General features: G+C 38.7%; 1 protein-coding gene across 15 annotated transcripts in view; it reads right to left on the reverse strand.

Annotated features, from left to right (window-relative positions):
* LVRN (laeverin) overlaps positions 1 to 14,968 on the reverse strand; it is a 36,769-nt gene that overhangs the window by 18,394 nt on the left and 3,407 nt on the right. For all 15 annotated transcript variants that reach the window (XM_072922428.1, XM_072922427.1, XM_032744188.3 and 12 more), the window contains exons 2-10: positions 12,049 to 12,191; positions 10,704 to 10,843; positions 8,467 to 8,593; positions 6,154 to 6,308; positions 4,661 to 4,774; positions 2,424 to 2,564; positions 2,072 to 2,137; positions 1,873 to 1,938; positions 635 to 804 (exon numbers count right to left, since the gene is read on the reverse strand). In XM_072922428.1, coding sequence (XP_072778529.1) covers positions 635 to 804; positions 1,873 to 1,938; positions 2,072 to 2,137; positions 2,424 to 2,564; positions 4,661 to 4,774; positions 6,154 to 6,308; positions 8,467 to 8,593; positions 10,704 to 10,843; positions 12,049 to 12,191 — 1,122 coding nt within the window. The remainder of the gene's footprint in view (positions 1 to 634; positions 805 to 1,872; positions 1,939 to 2,071; positions 2,138 to 2,423; positions 2,565 to 4,660; positions 4,775 to 6,153; positions 6,309 to 8,466; positions 8,594 to 10,703; positions 10,844 to 12,048; positions 12,192 to 14,968) is intronic.

A 14,968-nucleotide genomic window follows, 5' to 3' on the forward strand; every position in this document is an offset into this window, starting at 1 on the left:
CAAAACTCGTATCAACTGCTTCTTCATAAATGCTCAAACCCTAGCCAGGAGTTTCTAAAGTGGGTGACTTCACAAAAGGGTGACTTCTATCATCATTTTCAGACATCTAAATTAGTTTTCAAAAGCCCCAGACACTTAGCAATGCTCATTGACAAGAACTTAAAACTGTTGTTCAGGTATCAGCACTTTTCTGGGAAACAAGTAATTTATTTAAGTATTTAAACGCAGCCCTTCTATCCTTGTCAGGCAGAAGAGACTGAGAATGTGTGCACTGGAAAGAAGCTCAGCATGGTTCATCCAGGTCCCCAGTCTGTAGACCTCAGGGATGAGGAAAAAAGAAAATGCCAGGCAAAAATCCTCCCTGCAACACACTCATCACCAACATCTGATTAATTATTATGTGGCTGGAAAAGTCACTATTCCAGAGGAAAGCAATTTTTTGGAAAAAGCAAGCAGAATTTGCAGAACTATTGCAAACTCCAGCAAAATCTCAAACATATTTTACCTGACTGCTTGTCACAAGAAAAAAAACATAAATTAAAAAATCAGATGGTCAAAACATGTTGTTGTAACTGAAGTATTTCCTGTAAAAAATGGGGTATAAACATACAATAAAAACAGAGGCTAAACATACTTGTAAGAATCAGTACTCTTTCTATTGTTTTTATTAAAAAATTGTTCCTGTCTGATTGTTCCAGTGGTTAGATTTAATGTTAAAACTGGAAACCCATTTTGGCATGTCCAGGAATCCATTATTTGCTTTACAGGTGCTGGCAACTGAACTTCATCCTGTGCATCTACAACCTGAAAGAGAAAGACAAATTAGAAATACTTATGATGAACAAGTATTTACTGATATTGCTTCAGTGAATTTCTTGGAGTGTTTCTAATGCAGGAGAGAAAATAATGCTTAGCAGCTTGCTGGTCTTTGGCTCATGCAAAAAAATCAATGTAGCAAATTCCAAGGAATATTTCTGACATCCTAATAAAGACATAATACAGGTATAAGCCTTTTTCAGTAATTATGAAATACTGAGATGACACTTTTCATTCTACAACCTGCTGCTAATCTTTCCCTTTTTAGTGTTAATATACTTACACATCTCTATGGCTAGGATAGATTTGATTAGTTAATTTCATTCAAATAGAACTGATTGAACACAAATATATTTAAGTGACATAATAAACAAACTGAATAAGTTAAGACAAATTGGGAAAGACATTAAGCCGGAGTCCAAACTAGTGTGACTTGTTATAGTCTTCACTGGCTTAAAATATATCTGAATTGCATATCTGAAATTTTAGCACTCCCATTCTTAAGACAAAGTCTGAAACACAACAGAAGTCTTCTTCAGAGGACCAGGAAGGGGGATTTTAAAAAAAAAAACAACCTAATATTAGCATTTGTTTTCTTTGTCAGATCTTTGCCAAAATCACTGAAGGGTGAAATGCTGAGCTACTGCCCTGGGTATAGACTTTGCTGATCTGTGACATACCAGCATCTTTGATCATCAGGCCCAAGGCATCACACACTCTGATCTAGCAAAATCCAACCTCCAGAACAATAGACTATGTGATTTCATGTAGGCTAATGTAATGACCATGGAAGCCAAAACTTTGCCTGGTCCTGATTTCCTATCTCATGTCTCTACTCCTTATACTCAGTCCCACTGATCTCAGGTGCAGCAAAGCAGCCAAAAAAACACTTGAAAAGACATTAGCTGGGAGAACCAGCAAAGCAAATTTTATGCAGGAGAAAGACTGTACTACAGATAGCCACATTTCAATGCAGTCTTCTACAAATAGTTTATGCCTTAAATTTGGATTGTGCCAAACACCAGGGAAAGAGCACTAGAGACATAAAATGAGTACCATCTGGATGTGGGTCCACAGATCATCTTGATTAGCATTTGAGAAGGAAAATTCTTTCAGATACGACTGTGAGGAAACAAAGAGAAGCATCAGAAGTCGTGGAGGTTCCATGGAAACCATTAGCAAGGCAAGCAATTTGTACAACTGACATTTTCAAACTTATAAATCAAGACAAAGGGGGTTGTTTTTTCAAACTTACAGTAAGTGCTCTGATGAACAACTTTTCAGTCAGGAAACCAGAAAGCATCCAGGTTATAGAAGCCCCCTAGAGTACAAAATAAAAAATATGAAAAAAAAAAAAAAGAATTATTATTGCAATTACTGTTGCAATATTTTTTAAAATGTTCCAGAGATGCTAGTTGGTCTACACTACACTTCATATTTCACCTCTTTCTTCATAGCCAAGTACATTTGCAACACCAAATAAATTTGTGTGTGCAGCTGAAACATATTTTGCATGACAAAGTAGTTTTGTTCAGTTCCTCCCAAATCTACCTTGTAACATTAGCTTAGAATCTGCAATAAATGGGAAAAAATGTCTGGATTTTTACCTTGCTGTATGTGATGTTGTCAAACAGAGACATTAAAGAAAAAGATCCTTTGATCTTGTCTTCACTCTCTGACAGTGATCGAGCTATTTCACTGTCTTCCCTCAAGACAGGTTGTACTACATGAGCATAAAAGATTTTATCCTGCAAGAAGAAGACAAATCTTGTCATGTGAGATGAAAGAAGATACTAATTCTCTGGAGAAAATGAGGAATTAGCACTATTAGGAATAATTTGTCTATAAGCAAGCTTCCCGACTCCCTAGCTTTCTACTGAAGAACAGGGGACTACATACATGATCCTGACATTTTCTACATGCAGCATCAGTGATCAGTGAAAATATTACATCTTCAAAATACTATGGGCTTGGGCCTGACAGTCAGTTACAATGTAATCCTCAGGCAAAAAATAAGTCAACTACATTAAACAGCAAATGAACAAATACTGAAAACCGAAAGCCTGTATGTCATTTACTGCTGTTATGAATATGGCAGCATATTCCTCCTAAATTCCCCATTTCTTTTGCTGCAACCCTGAGCAATAACCTAAAACCTAAGCTACTGAAGGTACCAGGGTTTAGCGATGTGGCATTGCTGCTGTCACCCTGTGAGAAATAGGGAAGGAAAGTGCCTCCTCAGAAAATGTCTCCTGAGTAATTGTCACCTACCACAGTCAAGAGCACAGAGAAGGGACTGGAGCACCTCTCCTCTAAGAGCAGGCTAAGAGAGCTGGAACTGCTCAGTCTGAGGAAGAGAGGGCTCAGAGGGGTCTTGCTAGTGTATGTACCTGAAGGGAAGCTGAGCAGAGGACAGAGACAGGCTTTTCCAGTGGTGCCTAGTGACAGGACCAGAGGCAATGGGCACACACCAAAACACAGGAGGTTCTCTCTGAACACCAGGAACAGCTTTTTCACTGTGAAAGCGACTGAGCATTTCCACAGGTTGCCCCAAGAGGTTACGGAACCTCCATCCTTGGAGACATTCAAAATCTGTCTGGGCAGTCTTGGGCAATTGGATCTTGTCTGGCCCTGCTTTTTCAGGGAGGCTGGACAAGATGACCTCCACATGTGCCTTCTAACCTCAGCCATTCTGTGACTCTGTGAACATTTATGACTCACAAAACTTTGCAAGAAAGGCCTGTATTCTTACACCTGTGTGATTTAGTCTACATTCCCAAGGTATATTACCTAACTGCAATGTATCAAACTGAATTATTGCCCAGTATTAACACTTACTTTATGGACATAAATTACAACTGCTGCTTTTCAGAAAGGCAAGCTTCTAAATTAAATGTTTTAATTAAAAGAAGTCAAGAATTTATTTCCAATTTAAAATTTGGGGCCTTTATACCTTTTAGTGGTATTAAGACACTTTGTTGCAGAGAATAAAGTGAGCTGTTTGTTGAAGTTAAAAAAAGAAGATAGGCATAGCCTGTGACCTAGAAATCCTCCTGACAGAAATTGTTTTGCATGCCTTTATTTGTTTCTAATCAAACATATAATTAAGAGCTTTGGTGAATGCAACGAGGAAATTGACAAAAGGTATTTCAACTTAGCCAAATAAAAAGCATCCTGGAGCAACTGCCCAGATTTAAGGCCCCTTCTTTCTTCAGAAGCTAATGGCACCATGAACAGACATTTAAGATTGCATGGGGAAGTGCACCTCATTTCATGACTGCAGTTACCAGCTCCTATCCTGTCTCTCAGTTTAACAGTGGACAGAGCCTTCTAATATGCCATGGGATTTATACTTATTCCCATTTGGGCAGAATGGGAAGGAATTTTACCCTGCTGTTGGATTAGCTATGTGCGCTGTATTTGTCTTATCTACAACCAGACATCCAGGGACCCAGTGGAGTAAGCAGACTCAAAATGACCCAGCCTAATCTCTGCCTGGTAAAGATACCTGAGGACGAGGATAATTAGAAAAGAGTGTGGCAGGTGAGGAGGAAAACCATCAGCTACAAAAGGATCCAGGAGAGATATCTGGGTTTGCTATATGACAGATCTAGGGCCAAACACCCACTCCTTGCCACTGCAGAATCCCAGCTGTCCACCTGTTCTCTGCACCAGCTGTAGAGGGCTGGATATGATCACAGTGCCCCCACAGATGGAGACCTACAGGGATAGAATCAAGACCTACTGGTCTTTCCCCAAGGAGTGAAGTTTATAATAGCACTGTTCAATTAACTCCCATCTCCCACACCTTCCTTACATGATGGAACTTTGCATTGGCACTTACCAGGGAAAGCTTGGGTTCAACAAAGGTAGCTCCCAGATACTCAAAGTAAGATGCCAGGCCCTCATTAAGCCACAGATCATTCCACCAGTTCATTGTAACCAGATTTCCAAACCACTTAAATTAAAAGATAAAACATCTCAAAATCTCCTTGGAGTGCTATTTTCCAGTTTTTGCAGGTTAAACAGCTTTTTCTGGTTAAACACACATAAACAGGCTGATGAAGTAACTTTATTTAATGTCTATGTGTAAATTGAATAAAATGCTGGACATTCCTGCAGGTAGTGAAAATTCAGTAGAAAAAGATGTACTTTAGAAAAAGTCAGAGGTTCAGGGCAGTAATTTTTAAATTGCTTCATCTACAATTTCATACCATGAGGGTCAATCTCAGTGCATTATGTCATTCGTAAAGAATATTTCATTTTAAAGCCTTCTCAGTATAAGTTAAATTTCTAAAATATCATACCAGGCTATTATTAAAAGTAGGGCATTTATCAAACAATTACAAAATCATCTTTCCATGCTCTTAACAAAGAGAAATTGTCAAAAGAATGATACACAAAATTGGGGAAATAACATTTCCGAAACCATCAAACCCCTCTTGGGCCAAGTACAAATCTTCCAAAACAGCTGCTGTGTACTCATATCTGGCATTTAACACTTAACAAAAAACTGATCCTTTCTAGATTTATATTTTATTTGCTAATAGTTAAAAAACAGAACTACAAGTTTATTGTAAAATGGATTTTAGTTAACCACTGATATTTATTTCATTTGCCTCAGTAAAAACACTCTGCTCATCTGAATGTCTGCAAAGTTACAGGCCTTGTCAGAAATGCATAAAAGTGGACTAGCCAAGTTAAGCTTTTTTGCTGATTTTACTGACTAAGTGTAAATAATTGTTGCTCTGTCAAATAACAGGAAATTAAACATTGTCAATAAGGAAGTGCAGCTGTATTATCATTCCAAATAAAGTAAGAAAGAATTAATGAATCTCTATGAAATCTGGGCAAAGATCCAGGCCAAAGTATTTTCACGTTAATTTTGTTTATTGTACTATGGGCTGTATCTTACAGAAAAACTAATACCCTTTGCAGTATGTACATGCACCGCCACTATAAAGGAATACTGATAAACTCAGTATGAGTGTTCCAACAAAATGGTAAGTTTATTGTATGGAGAGTACTGTCATCCCTACATCCCTAGAGTGTCTTCTCTTATGTCATTCAAATACTGTGTAAGAAAAAAACCAAGTATCCCATTAACAGTTTTGTATCAATGAGTCTTGTACAATCAGTATGAAATCTGTAAGATGAGAGAACCTACTTTTAACATTGCTTTATCAGCAGAACATATGATCAAATAGGCTTTCAGTTCTCTGGTGCTCACACACACCCTCTACTGCTAAGTGGTTATTTTGCATCATCAGCAACTGTGAGGAAAAAATGTCACAGGTAAATAATGTAAATACATGTATAGAATTTTTTACCACATGCCTGGTGTCCTAGTTCATGTGACACAATTAAGGCAATCATTGCCTTCCTGCTTGTGAATTCATCACTTGGGAGGTTCATCAATGATGCTTCTTGGAAAATCATTAGCCCCCAGTTTTCCATACCACCTGCTCCAAAATCAGGCAGTGCGACCAAATCTAAATTGATTCAAACAGACACACACACAAAAAATGTTATCTTAAACATTTTCATAAATAAAGTGCTCACAATGGTAATGCTCACACTGGCTCAGCACCCCACTGTAGGAAAATACATGGTAGTGCTTCTTTGTGGCATTACAGCAAAACTTGCAAATGATCACTGAAATTTATTCTTGTCATGCATTTCACCTATGATGCCATTCTTTCACGAAGCCACATAATTAATTCCCACAAAGCCCAGATATGTACAATATTTTCTACCTACAGATGTTCTGAATGAAAATTGTGCTTAGAAGAGAATATATGTTCACTGCTGTCAGAACCCTTTCTCTGGGTGTTTCTCCTGTGTTTGGGTAGGATAATAATTACTTTTTTTTCAGCCTAGCAACAGATAAAAAAAAGTCTTGCTCTTTGAGCTGTGTAAGAAGAGGTATCTTTTACACTCTTGTTTGAAAGGTGCCTTAGAAACTTCATCTCTTTATGTACACAGCAAGATTGTCACCTCTGTACTGCCCCTTCTGCCTTAAGCACAGGGATTACTTTTCAAGTGTGAGAGCCAGACAAAACAATTAGGGTCTCAAGGAAAGATATACTGTTTAAACTCAGCAGCAAAAATCAAAATTTGGAAAAGGTGTACAGAACATTTAGAGGCAGCTGACCACAAGAAAGCTGCAGTCCAAAAGTAAGGCAATTAATGCAAGCATGGTGCTGAATCCCATTACAGGTAGACTGCATCTCAACTGGAATTATTGCCTCCACCTTACAGCAAAAGTATTTCACTTTTGGTGAGGCAGCCCTTATTCAGCCTTGGGGCAGGAGATCTCACTTACAATGGCATTAAAATCAGGTGTACAGAAACCCTTAAAGACCCCTGGGTTTAAATGTGCTCCTTCTTAATTTCACATTTGGAGTTTGCAATAGAAATCTCTTGCATTTACAAGGAGGCACTCTTGATTGGTCTAATTTTACTATTTTTTTAAGTGAAACTTCAAAGAAAGACACTGGGAAATCCAGTGGATATTGTGTGGCATTACAGTGGAGATTGTAACAGTATTACAGCCCTCTCTGAAACTGAAATCCTGCCTAGCAGGAAGTCTACAATGCTGTTTCTCTACTTCTGTTGTGTAATAGTTTTATGCTAATGAATTAATGTATCGACATTGCTGCTAAACACAAGAACACAAGCATGAAACAGAAGAATCTACAGCCCTTGACTAGCTTGTAAGATTACTAAAACAAGAAAATTTGAAGAGTGTAGACTGCATATATTGCATTTTCCAAAGGAAATGTAGTGCGTAATTCTACAAGTTATTAGAAATATACTGAGAGATAAAAAATTCACACATAATAAAATTTATTTCTTTCAAGTGCCAAACTACAGATTTGACATATCAACAAACTATCCAGTCAAGAAAAGAGGAAAATTCCTTTCCCCCAGTCCTGTAATCCTCTAAAATAATTGGTAGGCCCAGAAGTAATTTTAGAAAAGAACTGTTTACTGTTTTCTCAATATTCTACCCATTTTCCCATAATATTAATGCTGAAACCCTTGAGAATCCAAGCACAAGTAGCAAACAAACTGCACAGTGAAACTACATGGTGTCATCTTTTTTTTTTTTGACTGAAGTTTGACTGAACCAACTTACCCAATGTCCATTTGAAGTAGAAACAATGTTTTCCTGCAGGGCATTCCTCCCTGTTTTTCTGGGGAGGAATGTGCAGGAACACCCAGGGCAAGACCAGAAGATACTGAATAAAGCAATGAATGCTTTGTGGGGACATAGGCTACATACAGGCAGCGTGGATTTCTTTCAAGGACATAGAAACTACAACACCCTTGCATTTTGTGATCTGTGATCCCAAAGACAGCCCATGTGACAGAACTACACCTTTCAACCCACTTTGTTGTCCAACCTTTTATTAGGAAAACTGTCTTTAAAAGAATGAGTGGAATGCAAAGGTAAGAGTGTTGAGTTATAGGTTAGTAAAAGCCATGAGACAGAAAGGAGAATTCAGTGATTTAAAGTTTAGGGGGTTTATTCCACAAATGTGGTACACTGTAAAAGGAGAACCCTGAGAAAAACCTCATAGCTTCTGTGAGCATTCTACCACCAGCAGCCATTTCTTATCCATTCCAGAAAATAAGGCATCTCACCTGTCTTTGGCAGAGGGTAGCTGACATTAAGTATGTCTTCCAGAAATGAAAATATTGGGCCTGTGATATTTAAAGCATAGTCAACATACCCATTTTTAACTGCCTCCTTCCGGGCCCAAATACGTATCTGCAATAAAACATGGAAGAATTATTTTAAACAATCCTTACATTTCATTTTCTTTGCTTCTCTTCTGTGAGTCATTGTTGAAATGAAAAATGCTGTCTGTCCACACCAGACCATGCAATGAAGTTTTTAATTTAAAAAAGTTCAACTGAAGTTTTACTGGACTTAACAAAATGCAGCACAGACACTGATCCTGCTAAAATCTAGCAGAGTTCCTGTATTTCAAAAGGACAAAGATTTGAATATAACTGTACATTGCAGGAACAAATGAAATCATAGCTTTTATTTTCTTAAGTGGAAAACACTGTAAAACTATTTAGAATTACACACTTAAACCAATGTATTCCAGTGAGTGTGTCTGGGCGAGAAGCTTGTGTTTAGCCCACCTGAAGAGAGAGAAATAGATGTCCAGAGAGTGTTTGCAGTCCTACCATGCAAATGTTCCCTCCTCCTGAACTTTCTCTGAGACCACTAGCCTCCCCTTTGCGGGAGAGAGCAGGCGACATCTGAACAGATGACATCTGTACCTCTGAGTAATGAAGACCACAGCAGGAAAAAATCTTTCCTCTCCTGTGCCCATTAACTTTGTACCGGTGCTGAAGAGAGCAGCTGCTTGCCCAAAAGTGATGGAGTAGTCTGAGAAAAGGTTTATATCTCCGTCATGTATCTCTGAACTAGAGACACCCTGCCAGGTGCCCAGCAGGTCAAAACCTTCACATTTCTTGCCATCTAAATGCAGCGCATGATCTCACAAGGAGCTGCACAGCCAAACCCTAAATGCATAACTGGGAAGCATTAGGATTTAATTCACAATGAAAAAAAGCATATTCAGTCAAGAGTGGCCCTCTTCTCAGACAAGGCTTCAGAAGAGATTCAAAGACCTGATCACTTAATTTTGCAAAACCCAAACACAACTAGCATCTTAAAATCCTAATCCTAGTATGAGCTTTGAGTGTTTCAGGTTACCAGAAACATCAAAACAGGCACAATAAACATGCTCACACAAATACTGTGGAGGCAAAAAGTGAGCATCTCTGTCCAAAACCAAGGGGTGAAATACCCTCTCCACTCAATCTCACAGAACACAGGCAGTGCCTTTTCCCTTTGAAAAACAGCTCATTTGAATACTCTGCTTTGTTGACTCCTCAGTCCAAGAACTCAGTCCAAGAACTAGGCCCAAGAAAAAGCCACCACAGCCATAGCTGCAAGTACCCAACAAGTTCAACACAGGAGATGGCAGGTCTCACAATGCCAAATCCAATCTTCCCTTTAAAAAAGACTGTGCTTCTTAGACAATCTCTGCACTGTCCACTTACATTGTCCCACCTTTCCCAGTAGGATGAGAGTGAACGAGCCATGAAGTGCTCTCATTTAATAAGGAGATAAAGTAAATCCTATCTTTAATAGCTTTATGCTTGAACTTACTACTTATTTTGGAAAAACTTGATATATCTTTTGCCTGTTGATTTTGAATGAAAGAAAGGAAGTGAAGCAACTGCTGCCCATGCAGTACATTTTTTCACAGCTCCTCTCAACAAGCCTTGGCTGTTTTAATCTAAACAAAGCTGCATACTCACAGATAAAGAAACTTCAGACCCAAAACAGTCACTTTTGTAGGCTAAAAAGTGCATACTGTGGAATAGAAGGTTAATATACTAGCATACAAAATGTTTGGAGCACAGTGTTATGCCTACTGATGTCACCATGTGGCTCCTCAATGGACCTTGGGGAACAAGGCACTGAACATCAGTGGTTAGTCACAGCAGTGGAAAGGGGTATGTTTTCCAACTAGGACACCTAAGAAAGTAAGAAGATCATGAATTATAACCAGTACTTTCTGCAGAGTAGCTTCTCCTAGATTTTAACATACATAGGCCATACCTACTTGTGCAGTTGTATGAAACGAACAGGACAACACAATAACCTAATTGTTCCAAAGGAAAGCTTTCTGCAGAAATATCTATGGAACAAATGTTAGCAGTTTTGCAACATAAGTAGATAGTTTGGAAATGTTACACAGTTACTGTCTGTGATGTCTTCAAACCACACAATGCACCAGAGGGCCAACTTCTGTTGTAAATTTCTATTATGTGTTAGACAGCATCATATCTACCTCATTTCCCCGCTCAGTTTTGGTGACATAATCGAAATCACAAATCACAAAAGCAGTCAAGTAAGTTGACATTTTCAGTGAAGTGTTAAATGTGGTAACTGTCCACAGGCTTCCATTTTCATCCTTCACTTCAGATACATCTAGGAAAAAAGCCAAAGAAATACTCAAATCAAAGTTCTTCCATAATAAACAAGGAATTTTGTGTTTTCTGCATATTTATTTTTTACCCCCTTCTTCAATATGATGTATTCCTACACTAAGTCATGTTTCTGGGAGAAGGAAAGGAGCCAGACTAATTGCTACTGACATGTACCAGAGCTGTGACCTTCCATGCAAGGAGCAAATATTCACTCTTTGGCTTCCTGACTAAAGTCTTGGAAGGATATCAAACTCCATCAGTTTTAAGCTGTGGGCAAGCTGAGGGCAATTTATCCCATGCTACCTATCTAAAACATACGACCTGTTATGACCAAAATACTGGTCAGGTCTGCCTAAGAATTATTAAATACTTAATCAGATACCTTCCCTTGAAGTAAGAAGGACATAGGCAAGATTCTTTGGAGTAGAAAATGCTTCCAGTGATTCTCACAGCAATCCCACCTATTATAATTCCTAAGTGATCTAGTTTCTATGCAAATGTCATAAAACTTAATTTTATGGCTGAAAATTATTTAGTTGAAAAATAAATTCATGGCATGAACTGCAAAAAAAGAGTTTTTAAGAAGGAGGCAAGAGACCCAAAGGATTTCTCTAGGAATACTAATTTAGAAGATTTGTTTGGAATCTTATACGCCACAGACATCCCAGCTGAGATCCCAGCAAGGGACAGAAGGAACATCTCCAGAGCCTTATAGTCCTTGTTTCTATTCTGCACATACACAGGAGGCTAGAATGTCTCTGCCTGGAAAAAGTATTTTTGTTTGTTGTAAACATCTTAACATCTATTGAGAATTAAACATCTATTGAGAATCCCTTGATGTCACAAATACGGGCTTTGCATTCCTGGAGACACAATTTTGCTTGAAAATTGCATCACACAATATGACAGACACACTAATGAAGCAGTAAATATCAGAAGTCAAACTCTGTGCAGCCTCCAGCAGGAAGAGGAGAGCACACCACAAGTGATAAAATTGTTCAACAGAATGGTTACCATCAGAGAATTATGAATAACAGTGCCCAAATTTTTAAGCTCATAGGCACAGATTTTCTGTGCCTTTGAAAACATTAGCAAATGGACAACAGAACACTTTTTTGGTGACATAAACTTCTCAGATGAATTGCACCCTTTTTAAAAATAACGTAGCGAGAGAAAAAGACATACATAAAGTTGTTGTTTACCTACCAATAGCAGGCATGTTGGAAAGAGCCACATAGCTTGGGTCATGTCTAATTCTGATATTAAATGTAGCTTTCATGGCAGGTTCATCAAAACATGGGTAAACTCTCCTGGCATATGTTGGTTCCATTTGGGAGGCAATGAGCATTCTGTATTAAAAATGCAAATAAGATTAATCCAGTATGCCATAGCTGATTAAAATCCATATATAACACATAGAGACAACAAATCAGAAAAAGCGGCAAGTGAAGCACATAGATATGCAGATTTGGAAAAGATTCAGCTATTATTTAAAGTCATGGCTAAATCCCCATAACCCAATGGCCAGTTCTGTTTGGATGTTTGTAGAGAAAAGCAGTCTTTTTAAATTGCATTTGGGTTTTTTGCTTGCAAGCATTTTCCAGATTAAATACTTGAGTATTTCTATTTTGTTTGTTAAAACAGAGTCAATTAAAGCTTTCCATACAGCAGACCATATCTCTTTACACGTGCTCTTCTCGCTAATGCATGCATTTTTATTATTAATTAATCACACATTTTTATAAAACATTGTGATAACTGTTAACTATCTGCACATGCATGCTCTTGCACAACTCTGACAAATGCCACTGAGAAGTTCCCTTGTGAATACAGCACCAGTGCTGTCCCACTGCACCAGCAAGTCCTGAATAATATTCAAAAAGCTCCTTTATGCTAAGGAGCTACATCTCACTTGAGGCAGATCTCTGTGGCACACTGTGACAGATGCACTCCTCCTGCATGAACCAAGTGAGCTTTGCTCCGCTCAGATGCTCAGCAAGTAGGTCTAATCAAGGTTAATCCTACTGTGTGAGGTTGTCAGTGAGAATTCAGCAACAAACTAAAACTGGACTCTGGACTAGACTGGTAAATGGCAGGAACTGCATTAATAGCAGAAAAACTGACTACAATTCAATCACTTTACACCATACTATGTGCAGTTATCAGCCTGCTGAGCTCTGCCTCCACAATACCTGGCTGCAAGGCAGCGATCTCCCCTCAAGGGGGTATACCGCTCAAGGTTACCCTTGAAGGTTACCTGGGTAACAGACTGGATGAGCTGGGGACATTCTTTGCCTTCATGCAAAAAAGATTTTTTATAGGGAACTTAGTTAATAATCTTTGTACCCCATCACAACTTTAAGTGTAGAGCATTGACTTCTAATCCTCCATACTTACTAAATACTAAAATATCTGTTTGTACTTAATACTTATTAATTGTTAAATATTAAAACCTGAAATAACTGTTGGATATATCTCTGACTCTTCTGTTACACACACTTGCTGAAAGTAAAAGAGAAATCAACGTATTGTGGCAGAACTCTCAACAAGCTGTACATCTGAGCTGTTCACATGAGGGCAATTCATACCAAGAATTAGAAAAAATACACATGCAAGGGTGCTCAAAGCTCCAGATCTGTCAGCCAAGGAATACCAGCAGCTGGGCACACAAGAACAGCATGATCTCCAGCTTCTGTGACCTCACTACTACAGGGCAAATATTTTTCTGTTGTAGTTGAGGTTCTCCCCAACAGTTTATTCACACCAAGGTCAAAAATGCTTATTCTTAGCACTGAGGCATCCCAAACGAGCTGGGAGCCATCGGGACAGCACCCATATGTACAGTGAGTAATGACTCAGATCTGCACTATATTCTAGTAATTGGTGCAGAAGCAACTAATAAAAAATCAGTGCAAATACTGTGTTCAGTTACATTTTGGAATGCCTGTTCAGCCCTATCCAGTCAAGTATTTTATGCACAGGACATGTGCATAGTGGTTTCCAAGAAAAATTCCAGAAGGATTTTGAAATACTGATGCAAACAGCAACGCGCATAAAGCCTGTGCTTCATAGTGAAGCCTATGGGATCCTCTAACCCTGAAGTAGCACACATGAGCTCATTCATGGTAGTGCAAGAAGATCTCTGTGCAGAACAATGAACAACAAAACCCCTGCATTGTGTATGCTTGAGCCAGCAGTGCTAGAAAAGAAGAGCAAAACTGGTATCTTTCTGCCTACCAGGTCGTGATATGGACTACCACAGCTACATGCAGAATACTGATTCCCCATTTCCAGAGGAAACCCTTCAAGCATTTAAAGCTTGAGAAGTGTGAGCTTCTTCCCTTTTCACTTCCTTTGCTCCTGCAAACACTGTAGATATGGGCTACCCTTTATCCATAACAAGTGCTCCCATTTTTCAGCATTTTCTTTTGTGTATAAGACATGATCAGGAGGGTAGTAGGAATTGTCAGCATCAGTAAAAACACATACAGTCATCAATGGTCAAACTGATAACAAAAAATTTCTGTGTTGGATATTCAGTGAAGTTGGAGCCTTGATTTATTCTTTTTTTCACAGAGGTAAGGCTAAGAATTCTGAAAATAGCTGTCACTCCAAATAGCTTTCTAACCCAGAGCAACAGCAGTGGGGTTAGCTGACCAAGAAATATGCCCAATAAAAAAGAAAGTTCAGATGGAACAAACATTTCAGGGACTTCACTGCTCAAAGCTTGCCTTGCCCAGACTCTTCTGAAATTAGAGATCCTCAGCAGTTCCTCAAGCAGAAATCACAAAAGCCACTAAGGCTTCTAGCACATGCCAGAAATACAGGACTGCATGACCATAGACAGAGGTCACATTTTCTATTACAGCTACTGGTTTCAGTCAGGTGCTGAACTCAGAAAGCCTTTGTAGGAAACTGACCCAGGGGTCTGCTGAAGACTGGTACGAGTCACTTATAGAAAAATTACAGGACAGTCTGCTGGAGGTGGGAGTTTCCTTGCAGAACAGTAACTGGCTTTGTCCTGACAGCTGAAGGGCACTGAAAGACTTTTTATCACTCCTCATCTATGTAATCCATTAGAATCAAACTTCTTATGTCATTAATACCTTGACAGACCTTACAAATC

Source organism: Taeniopygia guttata, chromosome Z, assembly GCF_048771995.1.
Source record: "Taeniopygia guttata chromosome Z, bTaeGut7.mat, whole genome shotgun sequence".
Lineage (NCBI taxonomy): Eukaryota > Metazoa > Chordata > Aves > Passeriformes > Estrildidae > Taeniopygia > Taeniopygia guttata.